Raw genomic sequence first — 12969 nt, forward strand, 5'->3', positions numbered from 1 at the left:
GAAGAGGAAGCAGTGCTCTGGGGAGCAGATGGGTAGAAAGGCATGTGGCGTTGGGGCATAGCCCCTTCACGGCAGTGGGGTCACACGCCTGCCCTGGCCATTTCTGCCCAATCAGAGAGCAGGGAGCCACCAGACACTGGCGAGGGCCCCCGGAAGTGACGCCTTCTCCTCCCACTGTGCTGGACCTGGAGCCCCTGCCTGGACCATGGTCCACTAGCGGAGCCTAGCTCCTCCACGCACACACACCACAGGGATGATTTGAATAGGGGGATCTGTCTTTTCCTAGGAGATGGGAAACCTGGGACCTGGCTGGAGAGGAGATGGGAGAGGAACAGGTTTTTTAGAAGAAAACTAGCAGGACATTTTTGTTTTCAGTTCCTGTGGCCAAATTTCTTTTCCCTGGATACCACAACTGTTGCCGAAAGCCCAGTAGCGCTCTTGCCTTCTTGCTTTTCTCTCCTATAACCCCTAGGGGGGTCATGTCTTATACCCCTTTTCTGAGTGGGGATGTAGCTATTGCCTGTATTGGAGAATGACCCCGTGTTAGGGGTCAGTGTTATGGGGAAAGGGTTTGGACAGTTTGAGAGGACTGCAAGGTGAGTGGTATGTGTGCTGGGCTCAGATGCTCCTCTGCTGGGGCCCATTGGCTCAGACAGCTAAGCTCACTTATCTCTGTCTGTGCCCTCCTTTGCTTGCCCCTTCTTTCTCCCAGTTTCATCTCCTACCATTCTGTATGTGACAAGAGGAATAACCAGGCCCATGTGTCCCTGTCTTAGGAAAGACAGCTGCTGAACCTCCCCCGCAAATACCTTCTGCTGGCCCCCCTCTTCCTTTGGCCCTGGCTCTAGTTCCTTTGCTTTCCCCTCAATCCCAGTCTCCCCACAGCCTCTGTCCTCAGGGGCCTCCTGGCCTGACCTTGTTCCCATCCCCCTCCCCCAGTTCTTCCCCCAGCTCTCTCCTGTTCCTTCTCCCCAGGATGGGGCTGTCTGCTAAGGAGTATGGCCTAGATCCCGGAATTCTCCAGTTCAGCCAGATGAGATGCCTCCCAAGATTAGGAAGGAAGGTGCTGGGATGGTTGGGAGGATGGTGGGTGTGTGTGGGCGGGAAGGGACAAGGAGGCAGTTATGACCAGGAAACCAAGACAGGGGAAGTTGGGATGGCGTAGAGAAACTGGGGGTCCCCTAGGTGAAGGAAGTGGGAGAGAAAGCGTGTCAGGTTGGGGATCATGATGGTTGGATGGGCCTGAGGACAGGTTACAGCAGGGAGGGAAACACTGTCACCAGACAGAGAGGAGACACTGTCTGTTTATAGCTAAGTTTCTGTCCTGAGAACAGTAGAATGAGGAGAAATCTCAGAGAAGAGGTAGGGGCACCAGCTAGGCAGTGAGAGTGAGGGGTGTGAGAGGTGCAATGGGCCCAGAGTCAGGGGGAGATCAGTTGGTGGGCCTTTCCTGTATGTTGTCATCCTTAAAGACAAGTCTTCATCCTTCAGCAGGAACTGAATCTTAGCCGGGTGGCTGGCCCAGGCCTCTGGCCCAGTCTTTGCCCCTCCCTGGCCTGGGGCTCTCATCCTGGGCCGGACCGTACCTCCTGCTCAAATTGCCCTGTGGCCGCCGGCACTGTGGTGGTGGTGGTGGGGGGCTCCAGACCCAGCCTCTCCTCCTCTCTTCTGTGCCCCCAGTTCCCTCCCCTCCCCCTACCCCCTCCTCTCCCCCTTCCCCTCCAGCCCCTCCCTCCTCTCCTGCCCGGTCCCAGCCCCTCCCTCCCCTCCCCCACTCGTGATCCGGGCCGCGGCTGCTGGGCCGGACCCCCCGGGCTCAGCCCGGCCCCTCGCCGAGCTGCCGCCGCCGCCCCGTTTGCTGAGGAGGAGGCCCCCGGTCGGGGTGCGGGGCGCGGGGCATAAAACGGGCCAGAGCCGGCGGCCGGGGCACTAGAGCCGCGTACGGCCCGGGTCAGCGCCCGCTCGCCCTCCCGCGCTCCTCCCGGCAGCTCCTCCAGCCCAGCCCGACTCCGCGCCGACTCCGCCGCCGCCCGACGAGCCCCTCGCACTGCCGGGGCCCTGGCCCCGGCCCCCTCCTGCCGTACCGCCCCCGGCCCGGCCCTCCTCCCACCTCCCTCCTCCCTGCCCTGCTCCCTCCTCCTCCCGCCTCCCCAGCTGTCCCGTTCGCGTCATGCCGAGCCTCCCGGCCCCGCCGGCCCCGCTGCTGCTCCTCGGGCTGTTGCTGCTCGGCCCCCGGCCGGCCCGCGGTGCCGGCCCTGAGCCCCCTGCGCTGCCCATCCGGCCTGAGAAGGAACCATTGCCCATTCGGGGAGCGGCAGGTAAATGGGCATTCCTGGGAGGTGCAGGCGGGGAGTCCGGCTTGGGGCAAGTCCGCGCCGGCCCGGAGGGGGCGCGGGGCGCAGGTGGCTCAACGCAGCTGGCTGCCCGGAGGGGTGGGCGGGGGCCGCGAGGCGCAGCGTGCCTGGGGACCCAGGGCCCTCGCCGCCCTGGGCGAGCACACAGCAGGAGCGGGACAGCGGCCACCAGCCAAGCCCGTCCCCGCAGGCTGCTCCTTCGGCGGGAAGGTCTATGCCTTGGACGAGACGTGGCACCCGGACCTGGGGGAGCCCTTCGGGGTGATGCGCTGTGTGTTGTGCGCCTGCGAGACGGTGAGTGACCTCAACCCGCTGTGGCCGCGACCCTCGCGGGTGAGGGAGCGGAGGGGTTCTGGGACGTCGGAGTGGACTCGGAGCTGCTGAGGAAAAAGAGCCTGCAGATCTTTGGGATATTATCCTGGCAAAGGACGGGTAGGTGGGGCGCCCCCTTCAAGTCTCAGGTGTCGATTATTGATCGCCCACTATGTGTGAGTGTCTTTGCCAGCTCCATTTCGTCTCTCACTTAACTCGTAGTACAACCCTGCTAGATAGATACTATTATTATCCCCATTTTACGGATAGGGATCCAAGCCCCAGAGAGCTTAAGTAACTTGTCTAGGTTCCTGCTGCTTTTAAATAGCAGAGCGGTCTGCCTCTGTGGGACCACTTTGCCTTGGTCCCATGAGTCTCCCCCGCTAGCCCTTGGGTCTTATGCATCGGCGTCTTGCGCTCACTTGGTTTTCCCGTCTTCTCCGCGAGCAGCCTCAATGGGGTCGTCGCATGAGGGGCCCAGGCAGGGTCAGCTGCAAGAACATTAAACCCGAGTGCCCAACACTATCCTGCGGACAGCCACGCCAGCTGCCGGGACACTGTTGCCAGACCTGCCCCCAGGGTAAGTCGCGTTCAGTTGTGAGAGGAGGACCGCCGAGCCGCGGTACTTGGTCCTGAGCCCTGCGGATGGGGTGGAAGGAGCGGACGGAGCTGCCAATTAGCCCTCCCAGTGCCCAGCTGAAGCCCGCGTCCCTTCTCCCATTCCCCTGCGCAGAGCGCAGCGGTCTAGAGAGGCAGCCGAAGGGCTTGGCCTTTGAGTATCCACGGGACCCAGAACACCGAAGCTACAGTGACCGTGGGGAGCTGGGCGCTGAGGATCGGGCGCGTGGAGACGGCCACACCGGTAGGCAGGGACCTGTCAGGGACCGGGGTTGTGGTTTTGGCCCTGCTGCCACAGCAGGTGGTAGTACTAGGGGACATCTTCCTTCCCTTGCAGACTTTGTGGCGCTGCTGACCGGGCCAAGGTCTCAGGCTGTGGCACGGGCCCGAGTGTCACTGCTGCGCTCTAGTCTGCGTTTCTCCATCTCCTACCGGCAGTGAGAAAGGGGAAGGAGGGAGGAAGGGTGGGCTGGGCACCAGGGGCTGCAGAATTGGGGGAGGTTGGAAAAGCCGGTCTGGCCCAGGCTCAGAATTCATGCTCACCAGACCTCTGTTCTAGGCTTGACCGTCCCACCCGGATCCGCTTCTCAGACTCCACTGGCAGTGTCTTGTTTGAACACCCTGCAGCCCCCACCCAGGATGGCCTGGTGAGATGATGCCATTATAAGTGTGCTGAGTGGGCACTGTGCCGAGGGTGTGCTCTGTATTGCTTCCTTTGGTCCTCATGACAGCTCAGTGGGAGGAAGGCACTGACATTATGATGCCCATTTTACAGATGAGGGAACTGAGGCTCAGTACCAGAATGTGATTTGCTGGAGGTCACACAGCTAGTAAGTGGTGGAGCCAGGATTTGGACCCCAGCATCTTGATCCAGGGTCCCTTCTTAAGCTTCCTAGGAGGGCCTGGGGGCTCCTTCCCATGTTCCTTTCTCACCAGAGCTGGGCCTCTTAGCTGGCTTGTCCTACCTGCGGTCTGAATAAGGCCTTCTTGTCGCTCTGCTTTAGGTCTGTGGAGTGTGGCGAGCAGTACCTCGGTTGTCTCTGCGGCTCCTTAGGGCAGAACAGCTGCATGTGGCACTTGTGACACCCACTCATCCTTCAGGGGAGGTCTGGGGGCCTCTTATGCGGCACCGGGCCCTGGCTGCAGGTGAGGGAGCAAATGGCTTTTGGGTGTGGAGTTCTGTTTTCTCTGTCCCCAGGAGTAGAGTGGACTGAGGAGGGTTTTTTTTGATGGGCTCTTACGGTCCACCCTCCCCCAGAGACCTTCAGTGCCATCCTGACCCTGGAAGGCCCCTCACATCAGGGCACAGGGGGCATCACCCTCCTCACTCTCAGTGACACAGAGGACTCCTTGCATTTTTTGCTGCTCTTCCGTGGGCTGCTGGAATCCAGGAGTGGGGGTAAGTGGGATATGGAGAGGGCATATAAGAAGGATAAGGAGAGCACCTAGCTCACAGAGGTGTCCATGTGTGCCATTGTTGCAGGACTAGCCCAGGTTCCCTTGCGGCTCCAGATTCTACACCAGGGACAGCTATTGCGAGAGCTCCAGGCCAATGCCTCAGCCCAGGTGAGTTAAAATCTGGCTTTTGCTGCTACCTGCTCTGGCCTCTTGCTATGTCTACCATATCCTCCTCTGTCCCCAGGATCCAGGCTTCGCTGAGGTGCTGCCCAACCTGACAGCCAAGGAGATGGACTGGTTGGTACTGGGGGAGCTGCAGATGGCCCTGGAGAGGGCCGGTGGGCCAGGGCTGCGTATCAGCGGACACATTGCTGCCAGGCAGAACTGCGATGGTAAGGCAGGATGGGGCCTGGCACTCTGCTCATGTACAACTGAGAGGTATAGAAAAGTGCCAGGGGTGGGGCCAGGGTGCGTAAGGGGGGATCTTGGGAGCTGTGGGTATCAATGGGCATGGGGCCAGCTTGCCTCCACTTGTCTTGCTCCTCTGCAGTCCTGCAAAGTGTCCTTTGTGGGGCTGATGCCCTGATCCCAGTTCAGACTGGTGCAGCTGGCTCAGCCAGCCTTAAACTGCTAGGAAATGGCTCCTTGATCTACCAGGTAAGAGTCAGGGGCTATAGAAGGTGGGAGGGCAGCAGGGTTGGGTGGGGCTTTGGCCCGCATTGGTTTAGGCCCCAGGCCTTCTTTGCCATTCCAATTTGCCCTCCCCAACCCTGTCCATCAGGTACAAGTGGTAGGTACAGGCAGTGAGGTGGTGGCCATGACACTGGAGACAAAGCCTCAGCGGAGGGACCAGCGTACTGTCTTGTGCCACATGACTGGACTCCAGCCGGGAGGATACATGGTAAGTGCTGTAGGCAGAAGTAGGCCACAGAGCCCACATACCATGACTGATAATTCAGGCGCTGTGAGAAGCCAGGTTGGATGACCAGGGAGGTTCAGCATCATTCACTCTCACAGGCTCTTTCATTGATGCATTGATTTCCTGGACACATTTTTATTGAGCCTCAGGCCAGGGACTGGAGTACAAAGGAAATCAGATGTGGCCCCTGTCCTCAGCTAGCTCATATCAGATGGGAGGAGTTAGACAGGGAGGCCAGTGCAGGAGATCATGTAATAATTGTGATAGCAGTGGCTGCCACTTATTGAGCCTTTCTCATGTGCTACATCCTGTACTGATTGCCTTACTTATGTTATTTTTGGCCCTCACAGTACCCATTTTAGAGAAGATGAAGTGAAGGATCAGAATGATTAAGTAACTCCTCAAGATTGTTACATGGGTAGAAAGTGGAAGAGAAGGAACTTGAACTGGGGACTGCAAGGTCCTTACCCAGTGTGTGGAAGTGTGTACGAATGTAGTGGGGGCACAAAACATGGAAGGCTTCACGATCTTGGGCCTGTGTGAAAGCTGAGGAGGGGTTTATCCAGGATCTGGCAGGCTGCAGCAAGGGCGCACCCTTCCCTGTCCCCCAGGCCGTGGGTGTCTGCCCTGGGCTAGGTGCCCGAGGGACTCATATGCTGCTGCAGAATGAGCTGTTCCTGAACGTGGCCACCAAGGACTTCCCAGACGGAGAGCTGCGGGGGCATGTAGCTGCCCTGCCCTATAGTGGCCACAGTGCCCGCCATGACAGTGAGTGCACCAGGGGTCTGCCTGCCTTTTGCTGTCCTCTAACCACGTGATGGATGGTGCCAGAGGGCCGCATCCTTGTGTGTCTTTCTCTGTGCCTGAGGTCTAGGTTCGCATCTGGAGACATACAGGTGGGGATGGGATGTTTAGTGTGGCCCTGCTGGGAGACCCTTCCTGTTATCATGGTGTAGAGGTCTAAGACTTGCTGTTCCCCCAGCCCTGGGCCTATGGACAGTATCTGCCAGCTCATGGAGTCTGTGCTGGTGGATATGGGGAATGCTGGGATTGAGTGGCTGCTCTAGGCCACCTTCTCATCTGTTACTTTTCCTCTGTCTGGATCCAGCACTGCCCGTGCCCTTGGCAGGAGCCCTGGTGTTGCCCCCTGTGCAGAGTCAGGCAGCAGGGCATGCCTGGCTCTCCCTGGATACCCACTGTCACCTGCACTATGAAGTGCTGCTGGCTGGGCTTGGTGGCTCAGAACAGGGCACCATCACTGCCCACCTTTTTGGGCCCCCTGGGATTCCAGGGCCCCGGCGGCTGCTGAAGGGATTCTATGGCCCAGAGGTGAGGTGATGGTGGGAGGCAGCTTGGAAAATATCTGCTTTTTAGCATGAAGGGCTGTGTGGGTATTTGACAGGTGAAGCAGAGAACAGGATGCTATATATGGCAGAGATGACATGGGCTTAGGAGTCAGACAGACTTGACTGTGAATCTGACCTTAGCCTTTTATTGTTCATTCTACTTCTTGCATTCTTCTCTGGTGGGATTCCTTGGATAGTATGTAATATCCTGGACCTCTGGAGAGGTCGGTGTGATGACCAAGCCCCCTGAAGTGGGGTGGGTTGCCATGGATTTGGCATCACGTAGATGTGGCTTATGAGTTCCATACCATTGTTAATAGGCTTTGCTACCCCGGAGACTTTATTTAACCTCCCTGGGTCTCAGTTTTCTCATCTGCAGATTGGGAACGGTAGGCTCAGTCCTAGAGTGCCTTGTTCCCTCCCTTACCCTGTCTACTCACAGGCGCAGGGCGTGGTGAAGGACCTGGAGCCTGAGCTGCTGCAGCACCTGGCACAGGGCACCGCCTCCTTGCTGATCACCACCAAGGGGAGCCCTCAAGGGGAGTTGCGAGGGCAGGTAGGCAGGCAATGAGGGCCCGTGGGGATGGTCGGAGTTGGGCTGGCACTGTGCCTTTGCGCTAGTCATTTGCTCTTTCCAAGCCCTGGGGATGGTAGTGTCAAACTCCCTGGCTGCTTGGGAGGATGAAGCCATACAAGATACATAAATAAGGAGGTTGACAGCAGGCTACACTATCCCTGGCAGCCGGGATGATTGCTGTGGCTAATAGCATCCTCTTGGGGCTCAGGAGTGCCCAGCGGACCTGTTACAGTTGGCTGGAGGGCTGGCTGCTGCTGGTGGAGACACGAGAGGGAGCTCGGGCACTTCCTGAGCCGGCCTTTCCTCCCAGGTGCACATCACCAATCAGTGTGAGGTGGGAGGCCTGCGCCTGGCCGAGGGTGGCGCCCAAGGGGCCCAGAAGGCTGGGGCTTCCGATGTAGCAGCAGCCGATGTAGCAGCAGCTGCGGTGCCTGCATTGCCTGCTGTGCTTGGCCCTGACACCCCAGCACCCGCCAAACCCGGCAGCCCCTGGCGAGCCCGAGACCCCAATACCTGCTTCTTCGAGGGGCAGCAGCGCTCCCATGGGGCTCGCTGGGCGCCCAACTATGACCCACTCTGCTCGCTCTGCACCTGTCAGGTAGGAGGCCTCCAAAGGGCAGGGCGGAAGGGCGCACTGGGGCCCGGTTCCTGGGGTAAGGGTCCCAGTCAACACCCCGCTTCTCCCTGCAGAAACGCACAGTGATTTGTGACCCTGTGGTGTGCCCACTGCCCAGCTGCCTGAGTCCAGTGCAGGCACCGGACCAGTGCTGCCCTGTGTGTCCTGGTGAGTGTCATGGAAGGCCCAGTTGTGTGGAATGAGGCCTCTAGGGAGGGAAGGAGGGTGATTACCCTCTGCCTTTACTATTTATCTGGCTACACAGAGGGTCATGGAAGGCCCAGTTGTGTGGAATGAGGCCTCTAGGGAGGGAAGGAGGGTGATTACCCTCTGCCTTTACTATTTATCTGGCTACACAGAGACACAAGACGTCAGAAACCTGCCAGGGCTACTGAGGAGCAGGGACCCTGGAGAAGGTGAGCTGGCAGTGTATGAGCTGGGGTGGGGAACTCAGAGGAGCTTTTGTGTGGGACCAGGAGGGGGACAGGAGGGTGAGAGTATATATGGGTAGGGGTGAAGGCTGAGGGGTGCAGGTTTCAGTGACACTTGATATGCTTCATTAGGGTTACTGGCCCTTTGGAGGCCTCTTATTTGACCGTGGGGGTTGGCCTGAAACTCAAGCCTTGATTTTGGGTCTAGCCAATGAGCTCAGTACTAATGGTAGCTGGGTACTGTCCCCCACCAGGCTGCTATTTTGATGGTGACCGGAGCTGGCGGGCAGCGGGTACCCGATGGCACCCCGTTGTGCCCCCATTTGGTTTAATTAAATGTGCTGTCTGCACCTGCAAGGTATGGCTGCTCAATCTTCTCTAGTGCCATAACACAGACGGGTCTGTAGAGGTGGGGAGGGGGCTGCCAGGAGAGAAAAGCCCAGCCTTGATGAGGAAGGATCAGGGACCAAAAAAAATATGAGAAAAAACCCTTTGGGTTTTGAGAGTTGGCTTCCTGTAGGAAAAGGTATGAATTCTGGCTCTGCCAGATAATTAGCTTCGTGTAATTCCTGGCACTTTCTGTACCTCCCTGAGCTACACTTTCCTCTCCGAAAAGCAGATGTGATAGCACCTACCTTTCAGGGCTGCAGTGAGGATTAAGTTCAGGTATATAAAACACCAGCCCAGGGCCTCTGAGTAGAAGGCCATGGATATATTACTTGAGGTGTGGGGAAGGAGAGGGAGGAAGCAGGAGGCTTATTTGCTCCCCCTCCTTCCTGACACTCCTCACACAATGGATCCCTACAGGGGGACACTGGAGAGGTGCACTGTGAGAAGGTGCAGTGTCCCCGGCTGGCCTGTGCCCAGCCTGTCCGCGCCAACCCCACTGACTGCTGCAAACAGTGTCCAGGTGAGGGGGTGGACACTAAGGCCTCTTGGGGCAGATGAGGCCCTTCACTGCCTTTTCCTGGGTGAGGGAATGCATAGTGAGGGTGGATGGAAGGGAATTCTCAGCTAATTCAGCATTTGCTGAGTACTGTTCTGTGCCTAGCCCTAAACACAGTGGGAAGAATGTGCATGTATTAGTGGGCTATGATGGATTCCGGTTCCTGTCCCATGTATCCATCCATCCGTCCGTCTGTCCGTCCATCCGTCCATCCATCCATCCATCCATCCATCCATCCATCCATCCATCCATCCATCCATCCAAATTTATCACCTACTAAGTGCCAGAAACTGCTAGGTACTAGAATGTCAAAGACAAAACCTGGGTGGTGCTCACAGAGTTCATATCTGCTGATCTCTTCCTCCTTCTCTCTTTCTCTCCCTTCCAATAGTGGGGTCAGGGGCTCAACCCCAACTGGGGGACCCCATGCAGGCCGATGGGCCCCGGGGCTGCCGTTTTGCAGGACAGTGGTTTCCGGAGAGCCAGAGCTGGCATCCCTCAGTGCCACCCTTTGGGGAGATGAGCTGCATCACCTGCAGATGTGGGGTAAGTGGGGAGTGGGGGGCTTGTGTAAGGTGAGCATTAGGGACTTGGCCTGGAATGGGGAAACCTTCTCATGGGGGCAGGCTCCTGGAGGCAGGCTTCCCCAAAGAGGCTAAAGGCTGCTGTGCCCCAGTGCCTCTGGGGACCCTCAGGATCTGCTCTGTCCTGCACCAGGCAGGGGTGCCCCACTGTGAGCGGGATGACTGTTCACTGCCACTGTCCTGCATCCCAGGGAAGGAGAATCGCTGCTGCTCCCACTGTACACTGCGGCGGCGTAAGTGAGGGTGTCGGGCTGCCTGGGCTGCCTGGGGAGGGAACAGACCACCTACCCTGTGCCAGGAACGGCACCCTCTGCTTCAGAAGTGCCATTCCATTCCGCCCTCACAGCAACCTTGTGGAATTGTTATGGATTATCTTTTCTTTACAAAGGAGACTTCTGAAGCTCAGAGGAATTAGGCAATTAGACTAAGGTCACACAGCTGGTATGTGCTGACTTGCTTAGAAAATTCTGACCTTCGTAGGATGAGAACAGAGATGCTCTGCTGGGCTCTCCGTGCCACCCCATTCATTCCCTTTCACCTTCTCCAAAGTTTACTCCCTTCTGTCTCCAGCAGCCCCAGAAACAAGGACAGTTCCAGAGCTGGAAAAAGAAGCTGAAGGTTCCTAGAGAGCAGCCAGAAGACTGCATGACCAAGAGGATGGGGTCTGGGCTGGGGGAAGGAGTGGCGCCAAGGGCCTTGCAGGCTCCTGTGGGGAACCCAGTGCCTTTGGCTCCTCTTTTCTGCCTCTTCTCCCTTCTCCCACTACCTCTGGGAATCACAACTCCGCAAGGGGGAGGGGCAGCCAGGGCAGACCAAGGCCATGTCCACTCCAACTTCTGCCCCATCACCCTCTGGCCTCTGCTTCAGAAGCCCAACCCCTTTCCTTCTGTACATAATGTCACTGGCTTGTTGGGATTTTTAATTTATCCTCACTCAGCACCAAGGGTCCCCTCACTTCACTCCTGCTGCCCCTGAGCTGAGCAGAGTCATTATTGAAGATTTTTGTATTTATTAAAATGTTTTTTTCTCAGCCTTTGAGCTCAAGGTTATTTCTTTGTGGCGAGGGCCTGAGTGGGCTCCAGTGGAAAAGGGTCTGAGAGGAGGCGGGGAGAGAGGAGCTCTGGCTCCGGGGGCTTCCCTTCGACCCTTGCGCAGCAGTTGGCTGGCACACCTAGATTCCGCAGAGGGGCTTGGGATTGCCTTTGAGAGGGACCAGAGCCTCAGGAACGGAGGCCACCTGAAGCAGGATTTAGATGTAAGTTTAGTTTCCACTGGCCTACCTATGGCTGGCAGTTTTGCTCTCCCCAGTGTTTGAAGTTGCTCCTAAGAGAGAAAAATGTAACCAGCCTCTACCTTCTTTGACTAAAATGAGACAAATGCTTCCTGTTATTCTGCTTTCCTGGAAACTAATTGTGTTCCAGACCAGTTCTGGGCAAATCTGGATCGGAGTTGATTGGAATCAGCCCTGGTCGAGTTCTTGCCTGAGCTTATCTTGGGATCGAGTGATGTACAGAATAAGATCAGACCCCCAGCCCCCTTTCTCCCCATTCCTGCCACTAGCAGCTGGGCAATAACAAAGACCTCACCTGCTTGAGGGAAATAAGAGTATTAGGATAGAGAGGTGTCAAATCTGTGTACATGCAGATCTATCTTTTGTATAAATCACGTTAGATAAAATGAATCTGGAATTTTATGATCTAGTAGGATAGTGGGAAAGGGAAATCATAGCTTTCTTATTTGGGGTTAGGCATGCTGTGTGTGCTTGAGAAGTTATTGCCTTAGTCCAATGAAGCATCAAGTTCCAGTTCTGCTGTTACCTAGCTGAGTCATTTAACCTCCGTGAGTCCCTGTTTCCTTTCTGTAAAACATATCTCCCTTACAGGATTCAATCAGAATTTCTGAATTTTTCAGCTCAGTGCCTGGCACATATTTATCGGAAAGGCATTTTAGCTGAGGTAGAATTCCTGGAGCTGGTTTGAAATGAAAGGCAGGGAGAAATCTGCAATGGTTTTCAATTATGTTTGGCGTGATATTCTGCTGACTGCCCATGGGGGGTGGGGAGGCCAGGCTGAGGATGAGGGGATGCTGAAGACAGGGATAACTAGACTTGGCCTAGAGCCCTGGCTATCAGTAGTGGGGATTGTGAGGGCAGATAGGGAAGAAAAAGCATCGGGATTGGCCTGGGGCTAAATGCAAAGAATCAAGTACAACACCACCATGGTGTGATGGAGGATTTGGCCCAGAAATGGATGCACAGGCAGTATTGTCCTCCCTGGTGGGGAAATTTGGTGGGAAGAAGGGAAATTCTGATCCTTAGATTTCACATGAGTTTGCTGCTGAAGCGCACAAGACAAGAGAAAGGGTAGAGGTAGTGAGCATCCACAGGGTGGCTCGATGGGCTCCGGGAGGCAGGAGCTGACTCCCAGATCCTCCCCTGCAGGCACCCGGCCTGGCTTCAGAGCGGCATCAGCGGATCTCAGCTGACCAAAGGAACCAACAGCTAATGGGTCCAGGCAGACCGCTGTTTCCTTAGACAACAGTCCTTGAAACATCTTTCCCCTCACAGCCTGCATTTCAACCAAAGCTGGCCAGTTCCCAGGGCCTGCGGAATCCTGGAAAGGTGGTAAAGTGACCACAGAAGTCCAGCTTTGCACAGTGTGTGAGTGACATGTGTCAGATGACATGGAAGCCCTGACTTACAGAGACCTCAAGAGGGCACTCCATCCATTCCTCTTCAGGCAACTGCACCATCTCAGAGAGCCCTTCCCATTTTTAAAAAACAAAAACAAAAACAAACCCCTAAAACAACAACACACCACCACCAACACCACCAACACCACCACCACCACAACCCCCACCCCCACCCCC

General features: G+C 56.7%; 1 protein-coding gene across 6 annotated transcripts; it reads left to right on the forward strand.

The window, feature by feature from the left end:
* Nucleotides 1-2139: 2139 nt before the first annotated feature.
* Nucleotides 2140-11131, forward strand: CHRD (chordin). 6 transcript variants are annotated; one of them, XM_036219773.1, is made up of 23 exons: nucleotides 2140-2318; nucleotides 2545-2648; nucleotides 3117-3246; nucleotides 3400-3528; nucleotides 3622-3721; nucleotides 3844-3931; nucleotides 4289-4430; nucleotides 4543-4683; nucleotides 4768-4850; nucleotides 4927-5074; nucleotides 5233-5339; nucleotides 5464-5583; nucleotides 6213-6369; nucleotides 6710-6930; nucleotides 7390-7503; nucleotides 7835-8122; nucleotides 8215-8308; nucleotides 8500-8556; nucleotides 8826-8929; nucleotides 9379-9481; nucleotides 9909-10063; nucleotides 10194-10334; nucleotides 10672-11131. In XM_036219773.1, exons 1-23 carry the CDS (start codon nucleotides 2171-2173, stop codon nucleotides 11074-11076), a joined length of 3279 nt encoding a protein of 1092 aa, XP_036075666.1. In that variant the 5' UTR covers nucleotides 2140-2170; the 3' UTR covers nucleotides 11077-11131. The 6 variants fall into 6 exon arrangements, 4 of the variants coding, with proteins under 4 accessions (XP_036075666.1, XP_036075667.1, XP_015990019.2 ...); XM_036219774.1 differs by having other exon boundaries at nucleotides 10675-11131; XM_016134533.2 differs by having other exon boundaries at nucleotides 10235-10334; nucleotides 10672-10839.
* The last annotated feature ends 1838 nt before the right edge of the window (nucleotides 11132-12969 follow it).

This window comes from Rousettus aegyptiacus, unplaced genomic scaffold (genome assembly GCF_014176215.1).
Source record: "Rousettus aegyptiacus isolate mRouAeg1 unplaced genomic scaffold, mRouAeg1.p scaffold_m13_p_4, whole genome shotgun sequence".
NCBI classification, from domain to species: Eukaryota; Metazoa; Chordata; class Mammalia; order Chiroptera; family Pteropodidae; genus Rousettus; species Rousettus aegyptiacus.